At 34.2% G+C, this 18,187-nt stretch overlaps 1 protein-coding gene across 3 annotated transcripts; it reads right to left on the bottom strand.

Annotated features, from left to right (window-relative positions):
- Positions 1-1,400: 1,400 nt before the first annotated feature.
- shakB (Innexin family member shaking B) lies at positions 1,401-16,895 on the bottom strand. Of its 3 annotated transcripts, XM_088034306.1 has the most exons (8): positions 16,806-16,895; positions 14,390-14,534; positions 14,171-14,296; positions 11,708-11,841; positions 11,442-11,625; positions 3,518-3,737; positions 2,010-2,349; positions 1,401-1,964 (listed from the first exon to the last, which is right to left on the bottom strand). In XM_088034306.1, the coding sequence occupies exons 2-8, from the start codon at positions 14,405-14,407 to the stop codon at positions 1,766-1,768; spliced, it is 1,221 nt and encodes a 406-aa protein (XP_087890432.1). In that variant the 5' UTR covers positions 14,408-14,534; positions 16,806-16,895; the 3' UTR covers positions 1,401-1,765. The 3 variants fall into 3 exon arrangements, with proteins under 3 accessions (XP_087890432.1, XP_087890429.1, XP_087890433.1); XM_088034303.1 differs by having other exon boundaries at positions 14,171-14,534; XM_088034307.1 differs by lacking the exons at positions 11,442-11,625; positions 11,708-11,841; positions 14,171-14,296; positions 14,390-14,534; positions 16,806-16,895 and adding an exon at positions 7,856-8,307.
- Positions 16,896-18,187: the final 1,292 nt, after the last annotated feature.

The raw sequence follows: 18,187 nt of genomic DNA, 5'->3' as shown, positions 1-18,187 counted from the left end.
GGGATAAACGCGTTGAAAAAATAAGAATTAGATAAAAAAGAAGGCGACAAAACCGAAACCGACAGATAATAAACACGATAACTGATAATAAAGGCATTATTAATTTTTTTAAATCATTTACATGGGTTGGCAGCTCTGGCTGTCAACACACTCGATTGTTTTCGAACTGGTAAGTTTCGCTTTGAACTTTATTTAGTGTTTCATCTTCTCGGTTTTCATGGAAAATGTGTTCATTTCGTGTCTTCAAAGTGATTTTCCACCGTCCGGAAACGGTTTCTTAGTGTTTGTGCCGATTTTTATCGCACCTCATTCCGAAATTTTCTCAGTACAGGTAAAACGGGAAAAGTGCGCTGAGGCGGCTTTGGAGCGGCCATTTCAGATCGAAAATTAGCAGTTTGAACCAGAAGTGAGTTTCCACGGTTTTGTGAGGACTAGAGTGAGTTTTGTGAGGATTAGAGTGATTTTTGTGGGCTGATAGAACAGGAAGGGATGGTGGCCACCCTGAGAGACCCCAAGCTGAGCTGACTTTAAGGTAAATTTATTCAGATTTTATTGGAGATAATGACGGAAAATTGGGGAAATGCGACGGTTTTGCGGTTTTGATCCCGACAAATTTTTGCCAAATATGCTTAATTATGCACAAATTACGCTCATATGTTATGCTGGTTGCATAGCTTATAGGCGCTCTAAAGTTAAGAATTTTCCACAGGACCGTACAATAATTTTTATTTGTAATATTTTTGTATTTTCATTGTTACATTTCTCTGTTTTTTCTTCTTTTTTTTACTCAACATCTTCAAAAGCTCTAAGATTTCGGGCCTGTTTTGGGTTAGAAATGATCGAAGCTTGCAGCTGAGTCCCCCTTAGAAGAAGCTTCTAAATATATTCCAATTAGTTGTCCATGTTTCTAATTCATCTCCAGGTGAATAAGGGAATCATTTCATTGCATAATTTGCAGGCACTCAGAAGTTAGGACTTTCCACAGGACCGTATAACAATTTTTCTTTATGATATTCCTGAATTTTCATTGTTACTTTTCCCCATTTTCTCTTCTTTTTTCTACTGTTTATTTTGGGGCTTCAGAAGCTCTAAGATTTCGAGACAGTTTTGGGTCAGAAATGATTGAAGCTTCCAGCTGAATCCCCCGTGAAAGAAACTTCTAAATTTAACCCAATTAGTTGTCCATGTTTCTAATTCATCTCCTGGTGAATAAGGGAATGATTTTATGTCATGTCAGGCTGTTAATAACCGTTGCCAAGAATGCAAAGGAAGTATTTTCATACAAAGTGCCACGTGTTTAACAATATCTTAAGATGAGATCATCTCCAGCGATAGCGTTGGAGCTCGGGTTTCATCAAAATAAAAAAACAGCTCAAAGTGTTAAAAAAACAGACAATAGAATCGCTTGAAATCCGTTTATTATTTTCTAAAAAATACAAAAGATACGATAACTTATAACAATAACAATTACACAAGTTTATTGTCCACAGAACGGATAAAAAATAACCATTTCGTAACGAGATTGACTATTTTTGAATACAGAGATGCACGAATAGTTCAATACATCCGGCTCATAGCCACCGGTAATATTGTCTTCATTTTCCTTGCGAAACTTCGGAATGTTTTCTTTGACATTGGCAGGAGTCCACCACGACAATACTGAGTGTCTTTGCAAGACGATTCGACTAACAACTATAGACTAGAAGTGACTAGGACTTCGTACATCTTCTGTATAGAGGCAGTGAGGCAGCTAAGGCACCAACATCTACGCTTCTTGAATTTCACCCTTGAAACCGGGGATGTGATGAAAATTGTGTCTGGCTAACTTATTGGCCAGTTCTTGCAAAACGTCGCGAAAAATAACAGAGTCTACATTTTCACCTAGCATGTAAAAAAGGAACCAGTCGCCCATCTTACTCCGACGAACGATGAGATCGATGGCGTCTTTGCGAACCAAGCGATACCTGCAAAATTCGATTAAACTACGCCTCTCTTACCACCCCTCTCACCTCATTCTTAACAAATACACTCTCATGCGAGGCGAGAAGATAATCACAATTCTGTAGATCAACGTGAAGAAGGTCAAAATGGAGAGAATAATGAACCAGAACCACAGAAAAATGTAGATTTTTTCATTCACCACGTTCAAGGGGAGGATACACATTGCGTCATGCTTCTCCATATCGCCGGAAACACCAAATTTATAGAAAGTGCACTTTGTCATTCGAGGAAAAATCTCAATCATTGGATCGATTCGGTCTTCTTGATCGCTGTTAATAAATGCGATGACGTCGAAGCCAAACATGAGGAAGGCACCGTCGAAAAAGCGGTTCATTAGAAACATTTGCCCTGAAACAAAATGGTGACGTTGTGAACATGCTCGAACTAATGATGATGAAGATGCGTTCTTTGATGTTGAAAAACACGTCTTTGGTGTATTTTGAACCAAAGATTCATTGATTGAAATTTGTTAAAATAGCTGAGCGTGTGGTTTGAAAATATTTATTTAATGTGCTGCAGTTGTGACGATGCTCTTCTTTTTTGAAATTTCGCTTTGCTTTGAACTTTTGATTGGATTATTTGTAATTTCCAACTGTTAACTCTTTAACTGTTGTAAACGTATACAGAGTGTCCCAGAGCTCGCGTAATTCTAAACCAAAATTTTGAAACTAAAATGTTTTAGCTCAAAAATAATCGAGATAAGATGAAAAAACGGGACACCTGTATATACGTTTTGACATTTTTCTCATAAACTACTAAAGATGAGCATTCCAAATTTTGGGAACAAAAATTAACGAATAAAACAAATCGAATGACAATATTCACATATTTGTGACACTAAAAATATGGAAAAAAAAGTTTTTTTACTCTTTTGTTTCCATTTTTAAGCATGCTTTGGAATGGCGCCAATTCAGTTTTATGCGGATCTTTTATAAACAAATTTGGTGGTTTAATAGAAATAAAAAATTCTAAAAAATGTTTGTGGAAATATTTTTTTTGTAATGCAAATTTAATTTTTTTTTTTTGAAAAATTGAGATATTTCAGAAATGATACAATTTAGTATGGGTCATGAGTTCTGGGACACCTGTATACGTCTACAACAGTTAAGTTAAATAAAATTGCTTTGTGGAAAAAATTGGCAATAGTTCATCTCCGGAGTGATAAATAAATAAGACAAATTTTATTAATTACCATTCTAAAATTAGTGACGCTGTAAACCATGACTAACACGCTATAGAATTAATAAACAAAAGCGAAGGTATTAGTGTTAATAATATTGATAGCCTAAAATAAACCTCCATAAAGCAGTCACCGCAAAATTAGTTTTACTGTTGGTAATAATTATTTCTAAAAATTATTGTTTCGCCTTTTTACCGGCGACTTGGACCCATTTGTATTGCTAAAATGAAATATTATCCACACGTGAGTATGTCTAGTCTATTATTACCCTCCACCGCAAAGACGTGGCTGTTATGAAATCATTTCAAAGCCAACAGTGGGGAATCACAAACTTACCGATAACGTTAATCAGGGAGAGAAGTTCGCAGAAATAGTACTTGTAAGCCCACCAGTTGTGGTACCGCAGATTCTCCCATAAGTAATCAATCATGAGCTTCTTCTTCTGCTTCTTTTCGATTTCTGAACAGACGCCCACGTCCAAGTCCATCATCAAAGCATGGATCTTCCCTCCTTCCCAAGACTTCCACAACCATCTCGGGGTGTAAAAAAGAATCGCCTGAAACGATAAACTCGTTTATTTTCATTTAAACAGTCCACTAAAAAGTTGGAGATTTATTGCTTCGGATTTATAACTGTTTTATTGTTGATCCATTGCCAAAAAGGTACAGTACAAATCGCCTCATTATTTTATTACTGGGACTAGTGTGGGTGGAATTTTGCGAAATTATTTACCAATATTTCGTGTCTTAACAATGTCAAGGTTTCGGAAAATAAGTAAAGTTTGATCTATTAAGACACGGAGTTTATTTTAGATACAACATTACTGATATACCTAACAAATCACTCACATCAAACAGTCTGTCATAAATATTTAATAATTCCTCTGATTGATTCGTTTGACTGTCCTTAAATAATCACTCCATTAACATAATTTGCAATTAAAAAAAATGATTTCCTTCCCTGTAACAAGTCAGGCGACGAGAAACATTACATTTCATCAATCATAAAAATAGATTACAACTTGCATCTTGCACGTTTCAATGACGACCGAAATTACAAACTAAAATTGAAGATTTCTCTATTTTTAGTTTCTCGATTGAAAACTACTTTTAATGAAAAATTTGACTAGCAAAAGCTCTTAAAAGTAATCGAGGAAATCACTTAATCTTTTTATGAATCTATTTTTTGCAAGGCCAGTATTGTTGGATTCAAGTCGTGTTTGTTGAAATAATGAAATTTTAGTGTGCAGTTATTGCGAATTGATGTTGTAAGTTTTGTAGGCTGTCATTACCATCTGTAAATAGGAGCAACGTTTGCGTAGTACAATATATTTATGTATACTGTTCCAGTTTTATATTTAGGAAGTATTTTTTACTAAAAACAGTTTTATTTAAACTGAAATGAGCTGTCACGTTCTAGGGACTAAGGTAAATTATAAATACTTTGCAAAGAGTATAAATAGTGGGCTAGATAATTTGTTTATTATACCATTACACATCAGTTCCGTGTTTCTTTTTCCGAGCGAGAGAAATAAAATTGTTTGGCTACACTAAACATGCACAGGTAATCTCGGTGATTTTTTTTAACACAATTTGGCGTCTTCCGAATCATTCTTGGGCGCGCAATCTGTGCACCCTATGGCACGAAGCCAAAATAGTTAGAGCAATGACCGTGCCATAGATGCCTGTTTAATAATCTGTAAAAGATTTGTGTATAAACAATGAAGATGGGCTTCAACATCTGCAATTTCAATTAGGCTCGATTATTGGTGTCAATTTACCGATTTTTTTCGCGGAATTGCCGAAAATATTTACCGGGGAAAAAGAATAATTAATTCTTAAAATATTTACGTTACACTTACGAATGTATATCCGTCTTGACCGAATTTGTTCTCTCTCAAAAGGAGCTTTATTCATTTCGACGTTTCCCTTCACGGGGGATTTACATTTTTAATGCTCTACTGGCTTCGCGTTATTTGCTCAATTGCAATTGGTGATTAATTACATTGACCTGCAATTAGACTTGCAGATATTAATATGCCGCATGGAATGCAGCGGCAACGTTTACTTGATTCGTGCAAATCCGGTCTTTTTTCAACTCTAAATAGATTTTATTATGATTCTTGAACTCTAAGCCTCACACTATTTATGTTTTACTGCCAACCTAAAATTCTAAACACAAAATTGCTCGTTGCACCAGCGATGGAGGTGCGCAATCAGAGCCTCCATGAATGTAAACAGAAGCCGTTAAAAGCTTTTCATTATCTTTATTCCCGAAATTCCCGCTTTGTCTCCCGTTTCGCATTCCTCTAAAATTCAGTTCATTACTCCGATATTAAAAGCATCCCTCTTAAGTAAATTGTCGAGATGCTAGAGCTTCCATTACCTTGAAGATTCGACTTGAAAATAAACAAAAAGTCGTTGGTTGACATTAAGGTTACCTCCGAAATGATAACAATAATAACCTCGTTGTTTATTTTGGCGTAACATTGGTGTTGAACAGTTTCCGCTTGATCTGTGCGATCCATCAGAAACTGGAGGATCCTACTTCAAGGAAACTTAAATTCTCAAATAAACATCCATTCATCAATTCTGGGATGATGGAAATTATGAAATCTTTAGTGAATCTCCTGCTGGCTATTTTTATGATTTTGTGATACCAGATGATTCAGGTACTATTTTTGCGGTTATTTAAAATTGCTGCAGTTTTGTTAATACTCTTTTATTCGGCTCGGAACAGAAATAGATGCCGGCTCGAACTGGATTTATGGAGTTTTCATACAGGGTGGAGGCTGTGAGCATTTCCAATGGTAATTCAAGTTTCTTCGACTTCTCTAAAGACTCCAACATTTTTAACACTTTTGCTCTAAAAGTTTGTAATTTGTTACAGCAACAGAAACAAAGATACAATTTTTTTATTGAATTTTTAGTTTTTTTTGTTCGTCCTAAAAATAAAAATTTCTAAAATCTGCGTCTTTTGCTCTAAAATTTTGAAATTTAATATGGTTATTAAGTGGATTAAGAATAGCGATCTCTGCAAATTTTATCGATGTGGCACCAATAGAACCAAAGATTCATTTTTTTATAGGTATTTTAGGTTTTTGAGTTTGTCCTAAAAATAAAAATTTCTAAAATCTGCGCCTGTTGCTCTAAAATTTTGAAATTTAGTACAGTTAATAAATGAGTCAAGAGTAGTAACCTGTGCAAATTACATCGCTGTCGCACCAAGAGATCAAAATATACATTTTTTATAGAATTTTTAGGTTTTTGAGATTGTCTTAAATTTTGAAACTTGGTACAGTTAATAAATGGGTCAAGAATTTTATTGCTGTGGCGCCTCAACAGAAGCAAAGATACCATTTTTTTATAGAATTTTTAGGTTTTTGATTTCGGCCTAAAAATGAAAATTTCTAAAGTCTGCGCCTGTTGCTTCAGAATTTTGAAATTTGGTACAGATAATGATTGTATAAAAATTTGAGATTGTATAAAAATTCTAAAGATCCTCCAGTGATTCTTCCGAATTTATAGATTTCGAAATTGCTTTATTTATTCTAATACTTTTAATTACTGGAATTTAAAAACGATTTATAGTTGCAACGAAATTTATTTTTATAAAAATAATTCCGTGATTTATGAACCTGAAAATAAATAATTTCCTCATTTAAAACATAATAGATCAATTAAATTTCCTCCAATCGAAAAAGTTAAATTATGACGCTATAAAATTTGATCTAATAATAACTTTAACAAATGTTTTGAAGGCAATGCAATTTATGACTTTTATAATATGCAATCACGAAAACACATCATGAAGTTAGCAACAAATTGATTGAATGAAATAATCAAGACGAATATCCGCAATCAGTCTAATTTGACCAAAACACAATTTGCGATGGTCGATCAATTTTGTTGTTTCAACACCAATAAAACTATTTTCTGCTCATCCCACTCAAAATCTGTTTAGATTATGTACTATGACTAATAAAAAGTTAATAATTTCGATCGCGTTACAGCCACCTGTATTTCGGGGCCGCTCCATAAATAACTGTGTCGTATTTCGAAAAATCGTAAAACAGATCTAATTGAAATTCTGGGACTCTTGGTGTAATGGGAAAAGCATTTCCGTTATATTTTTACACCAGGAAACATAAAAACCTCCATGAAATCTTTTCGTTGGAACATGACTAATTAGATTGTAGGGTTGTTATCATTGACGATGCACTTTGTTCGATCTAATATTGGCTTGGACTTCCAAATGAGGTTTAATAAAAGTCGTCGTTTCCGTTGTAGGATAAAAGTCCTTAGAAAATCCTGCTGCCAAGTACATCTTTTAAGCCTCAATCCTTTATCTTTTATGCTGCAATTATTTCCGTTCCTCTGAATTCAAAGTCAAACAATCATGCTCCAAAAAACTCGGAAAATAGAGCAAGACAGAGGTCGCGAATTGGAGAGAAACACCTGTTGGTATCTAAATTAGAAGTTGACTAATCTGAGGAGGCTGTAATAATTAAACTCAAAACAATGCAAAAGTTTGTGTTTCTTCAATGATTAATGTCGGCCATCTTTTCTATATTTGCGTAATCTAAACAGTTTTTATGGGGTTTTAAAGAGCGGCGATAAAACCGGAGCGGTGTCCTCTAGAAAATCGCGTTTTATAGCCCTTGTCGCTACTCACTTGAAAAAAGAGACAAAAACAGACCCATTGGTAGTACTTGACCAACTTCTTGTCTTTCTCGTCGATAGTAGTCTTAACACCTGGATAACTCATGAAGGGTTCAGCCCTCGGTTGCTTCTTATCCTGCTTGATAGTAAAAGTGGAATGGATCCAACAGTACGTATTAAGCACATCCTCTGGAATATCCTTCGTATGGATACAATCAATGGGATTTCCCACGTACTGTCTCGTCGTGACGATAAGACTAAACGCCACCAAGATCAGCACCGTGATGGAGTAATGAAGCCGGAAAACGGGAGAATCGGTATGGATATGGTTGACTCTAATCAAGGACTTGAGTCCACGGAAGATATCCAACATTTTACCATTCGCTTCGGGTCGGTTCCATGGACCGAGTCTTTAGGTTAGGTTGGGCGACGTTTGCGAGGAGGGGAGTCCATGGTTGGGACACTCGCGTTTGCACAGGTTCGACTTTCCGCGACGGCTTCCTAGCGCCGAGACGCTTATTTTAACACTAACTTGCCCAACGGAATAGCCAGCCATGTGCTGCTGGGAGCGCGTCATACGATTATCTTTCTTGAGGGAGTTATAAATACGAGACCGAACTAAATGGACTTGTTTCGGACAGTGGCGGAACATGGAATGGGGAACCTTGGGATCTGACGTAAAAATAGACAACGAGCGCATTGTTACTATAAATCTTACATTTCCATAATAATGATCACGTTTTAACCACTGAGGAAAATGACGGCATTGTACACGCTGAACTAAATATTTCCATGGTTAGTTTAAATTACTATTTTAATATGTCCTTAAAACCAAATTTACTAGTTCGTTTAGTACCAATTACCGGGAAAAATTGCTCTTGGCACATAAAGGACAATTTCTACGGGTCCCTTTTTAATGAAAACATTTCACAAAATTTCCCATAACTGTTAAAACTCACTAAACTTTTTCATTCCAGTCTACGCGAAATTAGCTGTTAAGTAATTAATTAGCATTTAACTAGTCCATGTCATAAAAATATTTGCGATTTCCTGTGCGTAATTTTTTAATTTACACTCAAATTTAACAACAAAAATTAATGTTTTTTTTTTAAATTCAAAATCATGAATAGTATTGTTAACTTGCAAATTTTTGTCGAAAACGTATTGAAACACTAGCAAAAGCTAGTTTTTTAAACAAACGAAGAAGTTTTTCACTGTCGGGAGCTTGAAGAAACAATAAAGTAAAAATGGTGGATGCGCCATATTTTCAGATACTAAAATTTGTAATTTCGAGAAATTTAGTGTTGCAGGTATGAAATTTGAAGGCTCTACTAGTTTTAAGCCGTGTAATAGCTCCGCCAAATTTCAAAATTGTCGAGCGGAAGACACAAATTTTAGAAATTTTTATTTTTAAGACCGAAGAAAATTTTACGACAGTCTTAACATTCGTAATTTTGATAATTTAAGTGCTGCAGGTATGAAATGTGACGAATTTTTGAGTCGGTAATTGCTCTACCAAATTGCGAAATTGTAAAGCGAAAAACACAAGTTTTAGAATTTTTATTCTTAGGATTCTTTCTTAAAAATTGTTTATATTTTGGACAAAAATTCGTAATTTTGTTAATTTTAGTGCTGCAGTTTTGAAATTTGGAGTAGTTACTATTTTTAAGTCGTGTATTAACTCCACCAAATTTCAAAATGGTGAAGCAGAAAACACAAAAATTAGAAATTTTTATTTTTAAAATGAAACAAAATCTCGAATATCTTGGGCAAAAATTCGTAATTTTGTTAATTTTAGTGCTGCAGCTATGAAATTTGGAGCAGTTACTATTTTTGAGACGTCTATTAACTCCACCAAATTTAAAAATTGTGGAGAAAAAGACACAAAAGTTAAAAAAAAATATTTTTAGAAAGAATCTAAAATCTTCGATATTTTGGTCAAAAATTCGCAATTTTGTTAATTTTAGTGCCGCAGCTATGAAATTTGAAGCAGTTACTACTATTGGGGCTTGTATTAACTCCACGAAATTTCAAAATTGTGGAGCTAAAAACACAAAAGTTGGAAATTTTTATTTTTAGAAACAACCAAAAATCTCGAATATCTTGGGTAAAAATTCGTAATTTTGTTAATTTTAGTGCTGCAGCTATTAAATTTGGAGCAGTTACTACTTTTGAGTCGTGTATTAACTCCACGAAATTTCAAAATTGTGGAGCAAAAGAGACATTTTAGAAATTTTTATTTTTAAGACGAAGCAAAAATTTCATTCGTAGGTTTGAAAAATTGAATTTTTTATAATCTTTGCGACAAGCTGTAATATATTGAAATGTAGGCTATTTTCTTGTAAAATTTAACTATTTTAAAAAAAATAAAAAAATTGAAAATAGCTTTAGCCTAAGAAAATCTGCAAAAATGGTGGATGCGCCAATTCCTCCATTTTCAATTACATTTTCAACTTTCAATGCATTGCTAGAGAATGTTTTGCAAATTTTCTTCTAAGATTGTCCTAAATGAAGTAAAGGAAAGAAAACAATAAACAAGATTCCAACAAGTCCAAGAAAATTCAAAGAATTATTCAATAGGTGCGAAGCACTTTAATAAAAAGGCTCCGAAGCATTTAAACGATAAACACGAAAACCCCTTAAAGCGATCGGAGAAATCGAATCATTTTCCATCTGTTGCATATTTTCCCAATCATATTTTCACAAATTTTCTTAAACTTGCCCCCATTTTCTCGCATTGAAGTTGAAAATACTTCATCCAACCCAAGTATAACAAGAAACAAACCAGCGCATTTAGAAACTTTATAATACCGGAAGTGGAACAAAAGGAAAACTCATAAAATATTTTCCACTGTTTCAGTCGGCTCTTATTCAAACTCTGAAAGCGCCATAAAGCGTCCAACTTCTAAATTCCACTTCTTTGTCCTTCACATTAGTTTTCCTCAAATCTGTTTTCCCTCCCACAATTTTTTCATGTACTTCTTTTTTGTTATTTACGCCGATTCGGCCAAGGCTGGCCAGGTGTATAAACACGAGCTTTCTTCAGTTCTCCGTATAAACGTGTTTAAATCATAAACAGATTTCTGTGAGAGAAAATAAACGGAAGCGTGGCGGAAAGAGAGAAAATTGATGTTGAATAAATTGGTATAAATCCGGGAATTTCCTGTTGGTCCTAGTTTCGAAATGCTTCCGTACGGAATTACGAGAGAAATAAAGAAATAAAGGCGGAGACATGCGACGAAACATAAAAAGACGATTACTACGTACAGATTGGGGTTGTAAAAATTCCACAGACATGCACGACGAATGGAAGAGGGCAGTTTTTATTTCGTTATGTTTTGTGTGGTTTTTTTTTTATGTGATTAGGTGGAATTGCGGCGGTTTGGTGGCGGTGGCGCCATCTTTTCGCCGCTAGCCAAGCGATGGCGCTCCACGCAAAGTCCACTTCCAATATTTTCACCCGTCAATCATCACACAAATTTGAACTGACGAATTCTAATCGTTGAATATACAAAGTCGTTTTATTACAAGTATAAAAATATTATTGAAGTGTAAACTGTGAACACATGACACCATAAAAATGGAAAAATTTCACTCACCTGGAAAAACAGCGTAAACGCCACCCACTGGTAATACTTGACTTGCCGAATCGGCGACTTCCCGGAGTTCTGGACTCCGGGATACGACGCCTGGTGATTTCCCGGAATCTTTTTAAACGCGTCGATGACGGTGTAGGTGCTGTGGATCCAGCAATAAGTATTCAGCACCTCTTCCGGTATGTCTCTGAAAACAAATTGTGAAACGGTCGCATGTGTGGACATTAAATTATTTCTGGGACAATAATAGAAGGGTAATGGGCCAATACCTCGTGTGGACGCAGTCAATGGGATTTCCAACATATTGTCTCGTCGTCACCGCAATGGAAAACGTAACAAGAAGTATAACAGTGGCGTTACTGTGAAGCCGGAAAATCAAACTGTCGATCGTGATGTGGTTAACCTGAAACGAGCGTTATCAAAATCTGAAAAGAGAATCATCGTATTCAAATATTGTATCTCCCCTTTTACGCAATACTAAATAAGTGGCTTATCTGAAAATTGGAATCTGGTCCGTTATGTAAAACAAGCGGCAAAGTGGCCCAATTTTCAGGATTTACGTCCTCTATTGTCTTTCTGACCGAGTTTTCAGATTTAAGTGGGATAGCTTATACTTTTAAGAACGCTCGTTTACAACTCTTTTGATTGAAATGTAAATTATTTTTCTTTGACTGCAAGTAACAGCCGCGATCTCATCAAATAAATACAGCTCGGTGTAATACACTAACCTTTCATTTTCGTGTTTATTGATCATCGATTTTTTACGTGAGTGGGCTAGGTCTATAGATATTTTGGCACAAAGAATGTTTACAGTTTCAACAATATGAAGCCCCCTTGAAACACGTGTAAACACACGTGGTCATATTTCTTAGTGTTGAAATTATGCTACATTCTAAACAAAATGGGGAATTATTGAGTGCAAATCAAACTTGTATATAATTAATTATCGCCTAATTCTGCAATAAAATACATCGAAAACGAGTTAAAACAATTCTACGGATAAATTATTCTTGTTTTTTGAGGGCTTTCTCCGGAGAATTTGCATATGGAGATCTTTTTCGTTCCAAGCCAACTTAATATCGTATTACATAAAAAACGGAATGAAAGATGACTCAAGAAAACTTGACCCCGACATTTCCACCGTTTTTTTTTCGATATTTTTCGAATTATGTAGTTAGAATCGATTAATGTGCACTGTGCTCTGATATTCCGCCCAGATAAGACCAGTTCAATGTGAACTTACATTTATTTTTCTATTATGTCGTTTTCTAGGTCAAACATTTCGTGCTGAATAATACTTAATGGATCAATAAGTTTCGGTCTTTAACTATAATGGTGCTATATTAAAATAGAATTGATAGCCATTGAAGAGCTTAATCTCGAAATTTATGGAAAAATATAACCGATACATATTAGCTCAAGCGGATATCGTAATTTTCAATTTTCAGTTTAGAGACTTTTTAAAACATTAAAAAAAAGAACCAAATTCACCAGAATATCAAGAGGGCAAATATGAGCAGGCGTTTCGTTCATTTCAAGTTTTGATTCCATTAGTTTGTGAAATTGAAAATAATATTGATCGTATTGGTCACATTGAAGCCACTTTTGTTTTTTTTTAATTGCACTAAAACTTGGAAAATGCAGTAAAAGTGACCAAATATTAATGATAATATGTCAAATTCTTGCATTTTTTATTTCATGTCTAAAAATTAAAAAAAGTGACCAAATACACTTACGTTCAAAAATCTTGCATCCCCTTATAAGACTATGATAAATATTAAAATTTGAATATGGGCATAACTGCACTTTAAACTTCATTCAATAAAAGGAACGTTTACAAAACTTTTTGGAAAGTCTTTAATTTTCTAAACTACAATTTTGATATGTTACGAATTTGAATAAAAAAAAACCTTGAAAATATCTGGTTCGTTCTAAAACCAAATTTTCTAAATTTTCTACTTTTTATTCTAAAATAAAAATTTCTAAAATCTCTATTTTTTGTTTTAAAATTTTGTACTTTGGCACAGTTAATGAACACTTTAAAAATAGTTATCTCGTTATTTCATAGTTATAAGCTAACAAAAATACGAATTTTAATAAAAAAAAGTTCAAAATTGTTGGTTCGTCCTAAAATAAAATTTTCTTAAATCTCTATTTTTCGTTCTAAAATCTCTATTTTTTGTTCTAAAATTTTGTACTTTAGCACATTTATTGAGCAGTTTAGAAATAGTTATTTCGCCAAATTTCATAGTCATAACTTGAAAACTAACAAAGATACAAATTTTAATGAAAAAGACTTGAAAATATTTGGATTTTGGTAGAGGCTGCAAGACTTTTGAACGTTACTGTGTAATTGAGAATGTGTCAATTTCATACTTTTTTTACTTTATGTTCTGAAAAAAACCTGTCTGAGAAAAATAATGTTAAAATCTGAATTAGCGAATCGCATTAATCACATTGAAGCCCTTTTCGTTTTTTTTTTTGAAACCGCACTAAAACTTGGACAATGCAGTAAATCTGACCTAATTAAATGAGAATGTGCCAAATTTAACCTTTTTTTTACTTCATGTCCTAAATTTCAAAAAAACTGTCTAAAAAAAGAAAATATTAAATTATAAACTATAGATTCGTATTGCCCACATTGAAGCCACTTTCTCAAAACAACGTAAATATAGTAAAAATGCGGTGAAAGTTTGCGTAATAAAAACCAATTCTACCTAAATGCGAATTACCTGCGTGAGCATGTACACCCCTCTAAGGAGGTCCATGCTGTTGAAGCCGTCGTCGTGTACTCGCCTCTTCCTCGTCGGTTCCCCCCGGTCGTCGTTCTTCCGGGAGACACGAGTCCTCACTGGAGCCTGTGTCCGATAATAAAATCTCCCTTTATGAAATCGTTCACTCCTAACCCTTCCCATCTGGGATAGCAGAATCGCCAAAGGTCCATTACTCACTGCATAAAAAGCGTGCATTTGCCGCAAGCACCGCCAGTTCACAAACTCAACTTCCTCTTCATGGTAACAACACTCTGTTTAGCTTTGGTTTTTGATTAGAGTCACAAACAAACACTTGAAAAAATCATCAGTCGTGAAATGTAATCTGAAAAAAGCTCGAATGATATGAAAACAACCAACAAATGCTAGAACAAAGTGAGGATCGCAAAGCTTGATGGAAAGATCGATCCTCCTTAGACTGATAAGACTTCGGCGGGGGAATTATTTTCGTTTATATTAGTAATTGGGTTAATGGTAAAGCTGATCAAGCTTCAAAATCGAACGTTAATGCCTCCATTAAAGAAACGGAATAATGGATCGACCGATTAAATCAAACTGAAAATTTTACAGATCGTTTAATAAATGCTCGCTTGGCAAATACGAACTTGGAAATCGCCGCTTTAACGGCAAAAATTACGCCTCATTCCAGTGATGTATTAAGGAGAACTTGCCGGAGTATTGATCAAAACTCCCCAAAGTGTTTATTGAAATTTACAAGCGTTTTCTTTAATTTCAAGTAAAAGAAACATTATCACATAAACAATGAGGGAATATTACGGATTTTAATGGTGCAATAAAACGAAAAACACACATTGTAGTTGTTAACTGTCTTCTTACACTTGCAGTCGAACTTTGCAGTCTCTGCTCTACACTATCTTTAGCCTAGAATTGCTTTGACTCTTCACCCTCCGTACAATAAACATCGGCAAAGCTTTAACAATCGATAATAGTCATAACATATGCTTCAAGAATTCAGCTGTGACCAAAACAAAGATAACTAAGACGAAATCAATGAGTTAATTAACACTTTAGAAATAGTTATCTTGCCAAATTTCATAGTCTTAACTTAAAAACCAACAAAGATACGAATTTTAATGAAAAAAAGTTAAAAATTGTTGGTTCGTCCTAAAATAAAATTCTCTCAAATCTCTACTTTACAGATAGTAACTTCCTTAAATTTTATAGTCATAAATTGCAAACTAACAAAAATACGAATTTTAGTAAAAAAAAAGTTAAAAATTGTTAGTTCGTTGTAAAATAAAAATTTCTAAAATCACTATTTTTTTTAGATTTAGTACTTTAGCATAGCTAATGAACACTTTAGGAATAGTCACTTCGCCAAATTTCATAGTCAGAGCTTAAAAACTGACAAAGATACGAATTTTAATGAAAAAAAGTTAAAAATTGTTGGTTTGAAGTAAAATAAAATTTTCTAAAATCTCTATTTTTTGTTCTAAAATTTTGTACTTTAGCACAGTTAATGGATACTTTAGAAATAGTTATTTCGCCAAATTTCATAGTCATAACTTGTAAGTCAAATTTGGAAATTGTCGCTTTAACGGCAAAAATTACGCCTCATTCCAGTGATGTATTAAGAAGAACTTGCCGGAGTATTGATCAAAACTCCTTCAAGTGTTTATTGAAATTTACAAGCGTTTTCTTTAATTTCAAGTAAAAGAAACATTACTACATAAACAATGAGGAAATATTACGAACTTTCATGGTGCAATAAAACGAAAAGCACACATTGTAGTTGGTAACTATCTTACAATTGCAGCCGAATTTTGCCCTCTTCTCTTTACACTCTTTTTAGCGCCTAGAATTGCTTTGACTCTTCACCCTCCGTACAATAAACATCGGCAAAGCTTTAACAATCGATAATAGTCATAAAATATGCCTCGAGAATTGAGCTGTGACCAAAACAAAGATAACGAAAATGAAATCAATGAACGTCTTCCGTTTACTACAAACCAAACAAATATAGAAAATTGTGTTTATAGTATTACGAAACGGACAAATCGAAAGGTAAAAATTAGACAGTTATTTATGGATCAAACGAGGCGATTTTAGTTCTGTAATTTCAGAAGTGACAACTAGGACAGTCCTTTGTTCAGTTTTTAATAAATCGGAGTGTATTTTTAAATTAGAGTTCTTTGAAGTGGTTGTTGTTCTGCCAAGAAGTTAAGGGGAACAATATTCGTCTCAATCAGTTTCATTGTTTTGTTAAAAGGCTACCAACTGTTTTATGTAAATTATCAGATGACAAATGGTAACATTGCGTCTTATTTTTAATTTCGCCAAAGTTTGCTCGATTTTACACTTACCAGCGGTATTTCTATATATAAATTTCACTGTTAAAATAAATAAATGTGAGGTAAATCAAAAATATTCGCTCGTACACCCTGTACAATCCGAAAACTAAACTTAAGTGAATTGCCTACTCGAATAAATAAAATAAAGCACCGCAATACAGCACTGTTAACCCAATAACGTTATGATTTATCACAAGGACCACCCCCAAAGCGACTATTTTGTTTTAAAAAAAAATTGTAGTTGGCAGCCATCAACGTTCGATTGTTTATTGTAAATGACTCACCGTCTGCAGTTTGACTGTTGCGATGTTTCCAATCTGTCATACAGAAGTCACGTTTTCTGCTCGCATGACAGCACATGACCAAACGTGACACGACGACACTGGCGAACAACTGAAGCAGGTCCAACCAACCACCTAGCTTACTATGATGCAAAATGAGCTTATTTTTATTTTTACAACATAAAATAGATAGACTAAACTGCTCCAGGATCAATGGGATGCGGAACGCGCACCATTTCCATAAATTACCACTACGAAAATATACACAATAGAGAAAAAGGGAGGATATTTTCGGATGCGCCGAGAAGGGAATTCATGAATTGCGGCTTTCAAGAGATTTGTCATTAAGCTGTCGGTCGAGTAAACACTGTTTAACGAGTTTGGGCTAATTTTATAGATGGTAAACATTGAGAGAGGCAAGAATATTTAAAGCTTTCGACAAGGCTCACAATGTGGATGTGCAAATTGCAACAAATCGAGGAAATTGGGTAATCGGTGTCGGCGAACAATCCTAAGACTCGAACGGAATCATTCTTGCAAAATAAAACCGTAAATCAGTTTTGGAATGAAAGCACTTCACACTACATTAATTTTCGTAATTATGTCTCTTGTTTTAAAATAAATTCTTCGGGAGCTTCCTTTGCACCACATTCTCGAGATTTCGACCGAGACAAAGTAGCGTTTTTTTCGAAGAAACTATTTATTGAAACGACTTCACAGTTTAGATGATTGCTAAATAAACATTTAATTTTTCGTTCACTGACTTTGCCACGTTAAAGACTATTATAAAATACGTTAATGGAGTCTCCAGTTATTATCTCCGCAATTTTTTGATAATCTTTCATGCATAAATTTAAAAAGAAAATTAAAACTGAAGAAAATTGAGGCGTTGCTGTAATAATTAATTGGTAACCACCTTAGAACCTTCCTCTCGCTCTTAATTGGCTGGCGTTGTCTTTATCAAAGTAGTTTTTATGACAAAAAACGCACAAATCGACCAACTCGAGAGCTGATTGCTTGCGCAACTTGTCATTGGTTTGATTTCCAAGCAAATTAAGTCGTGGAAAAAAAAAGAATCAATTTATTGACGTTGTGGGTGGGATGAGGAGGCGTTATGCCATGCACGCTGAGTTAGATTTTAATCTAAAACAACCGTGGAATTATAAAATTGATAAAATTATTGTTTTATAATAATAAACAATGATACCATCACTATTTCTCACGATTTTCATTTGAAATTTCTAATCTCCTAATCTTAACAAGCCGCAGTATTTTGAAATTTGCCTTTTTTCTAGATTTTAGCTACTAAAATATTAAAAAAACTTTTTAACTGTTGGTAGCTTAAGAAAAAAAATAAGCAAAAATGGTGGATGCGCTAGATTTTC

The sequence above is a fragment of the Gnatocerus cornutus genome, chromosome 4 (assembly GCF_029298725.1).
Source record: "Gnatocerus cornutus isolate USDA-ARS CGAHR chromosome 4, icGnaCorn1.1, whole genome shotgun sequence".
NCBI classification, from domain to species: domain Eukaryota; kingdom Metazoa; phylum Arthropoda; class Insecta; order Coleoptera; family Tenebrionidae; genus Gnatocerus; species Gnatocerus cornutus.
This window is presented reverse-complemented; position numbering and strand designations above follow the sequence as displayed.

Excerpts from the sequence above, each read along its gene's own strand:
- shakB (XM_088034303.1), bottom strand. The coding sequence starts at position 14,407 with ATGCACGCTTTTTATGCAGTGAGTAATGGACCTTTGGCGATTCTGCTA. Across the intron at positions 11,842-14,170 it reads GGGTGTACATGCTCACGCAG|GTTAACCACATCACGATCGA; the intron begins GTAATTCGCATT and ends CGCTCGTTTCAG. Across the intron at positions 2,350-3,517 it reads CTCCCTGATTAACGTTATCG|GGCAAATGTTTCTAATGAAC; the intron begins GTAAGTTTGTGA and ends ATTTTGTTTCAG.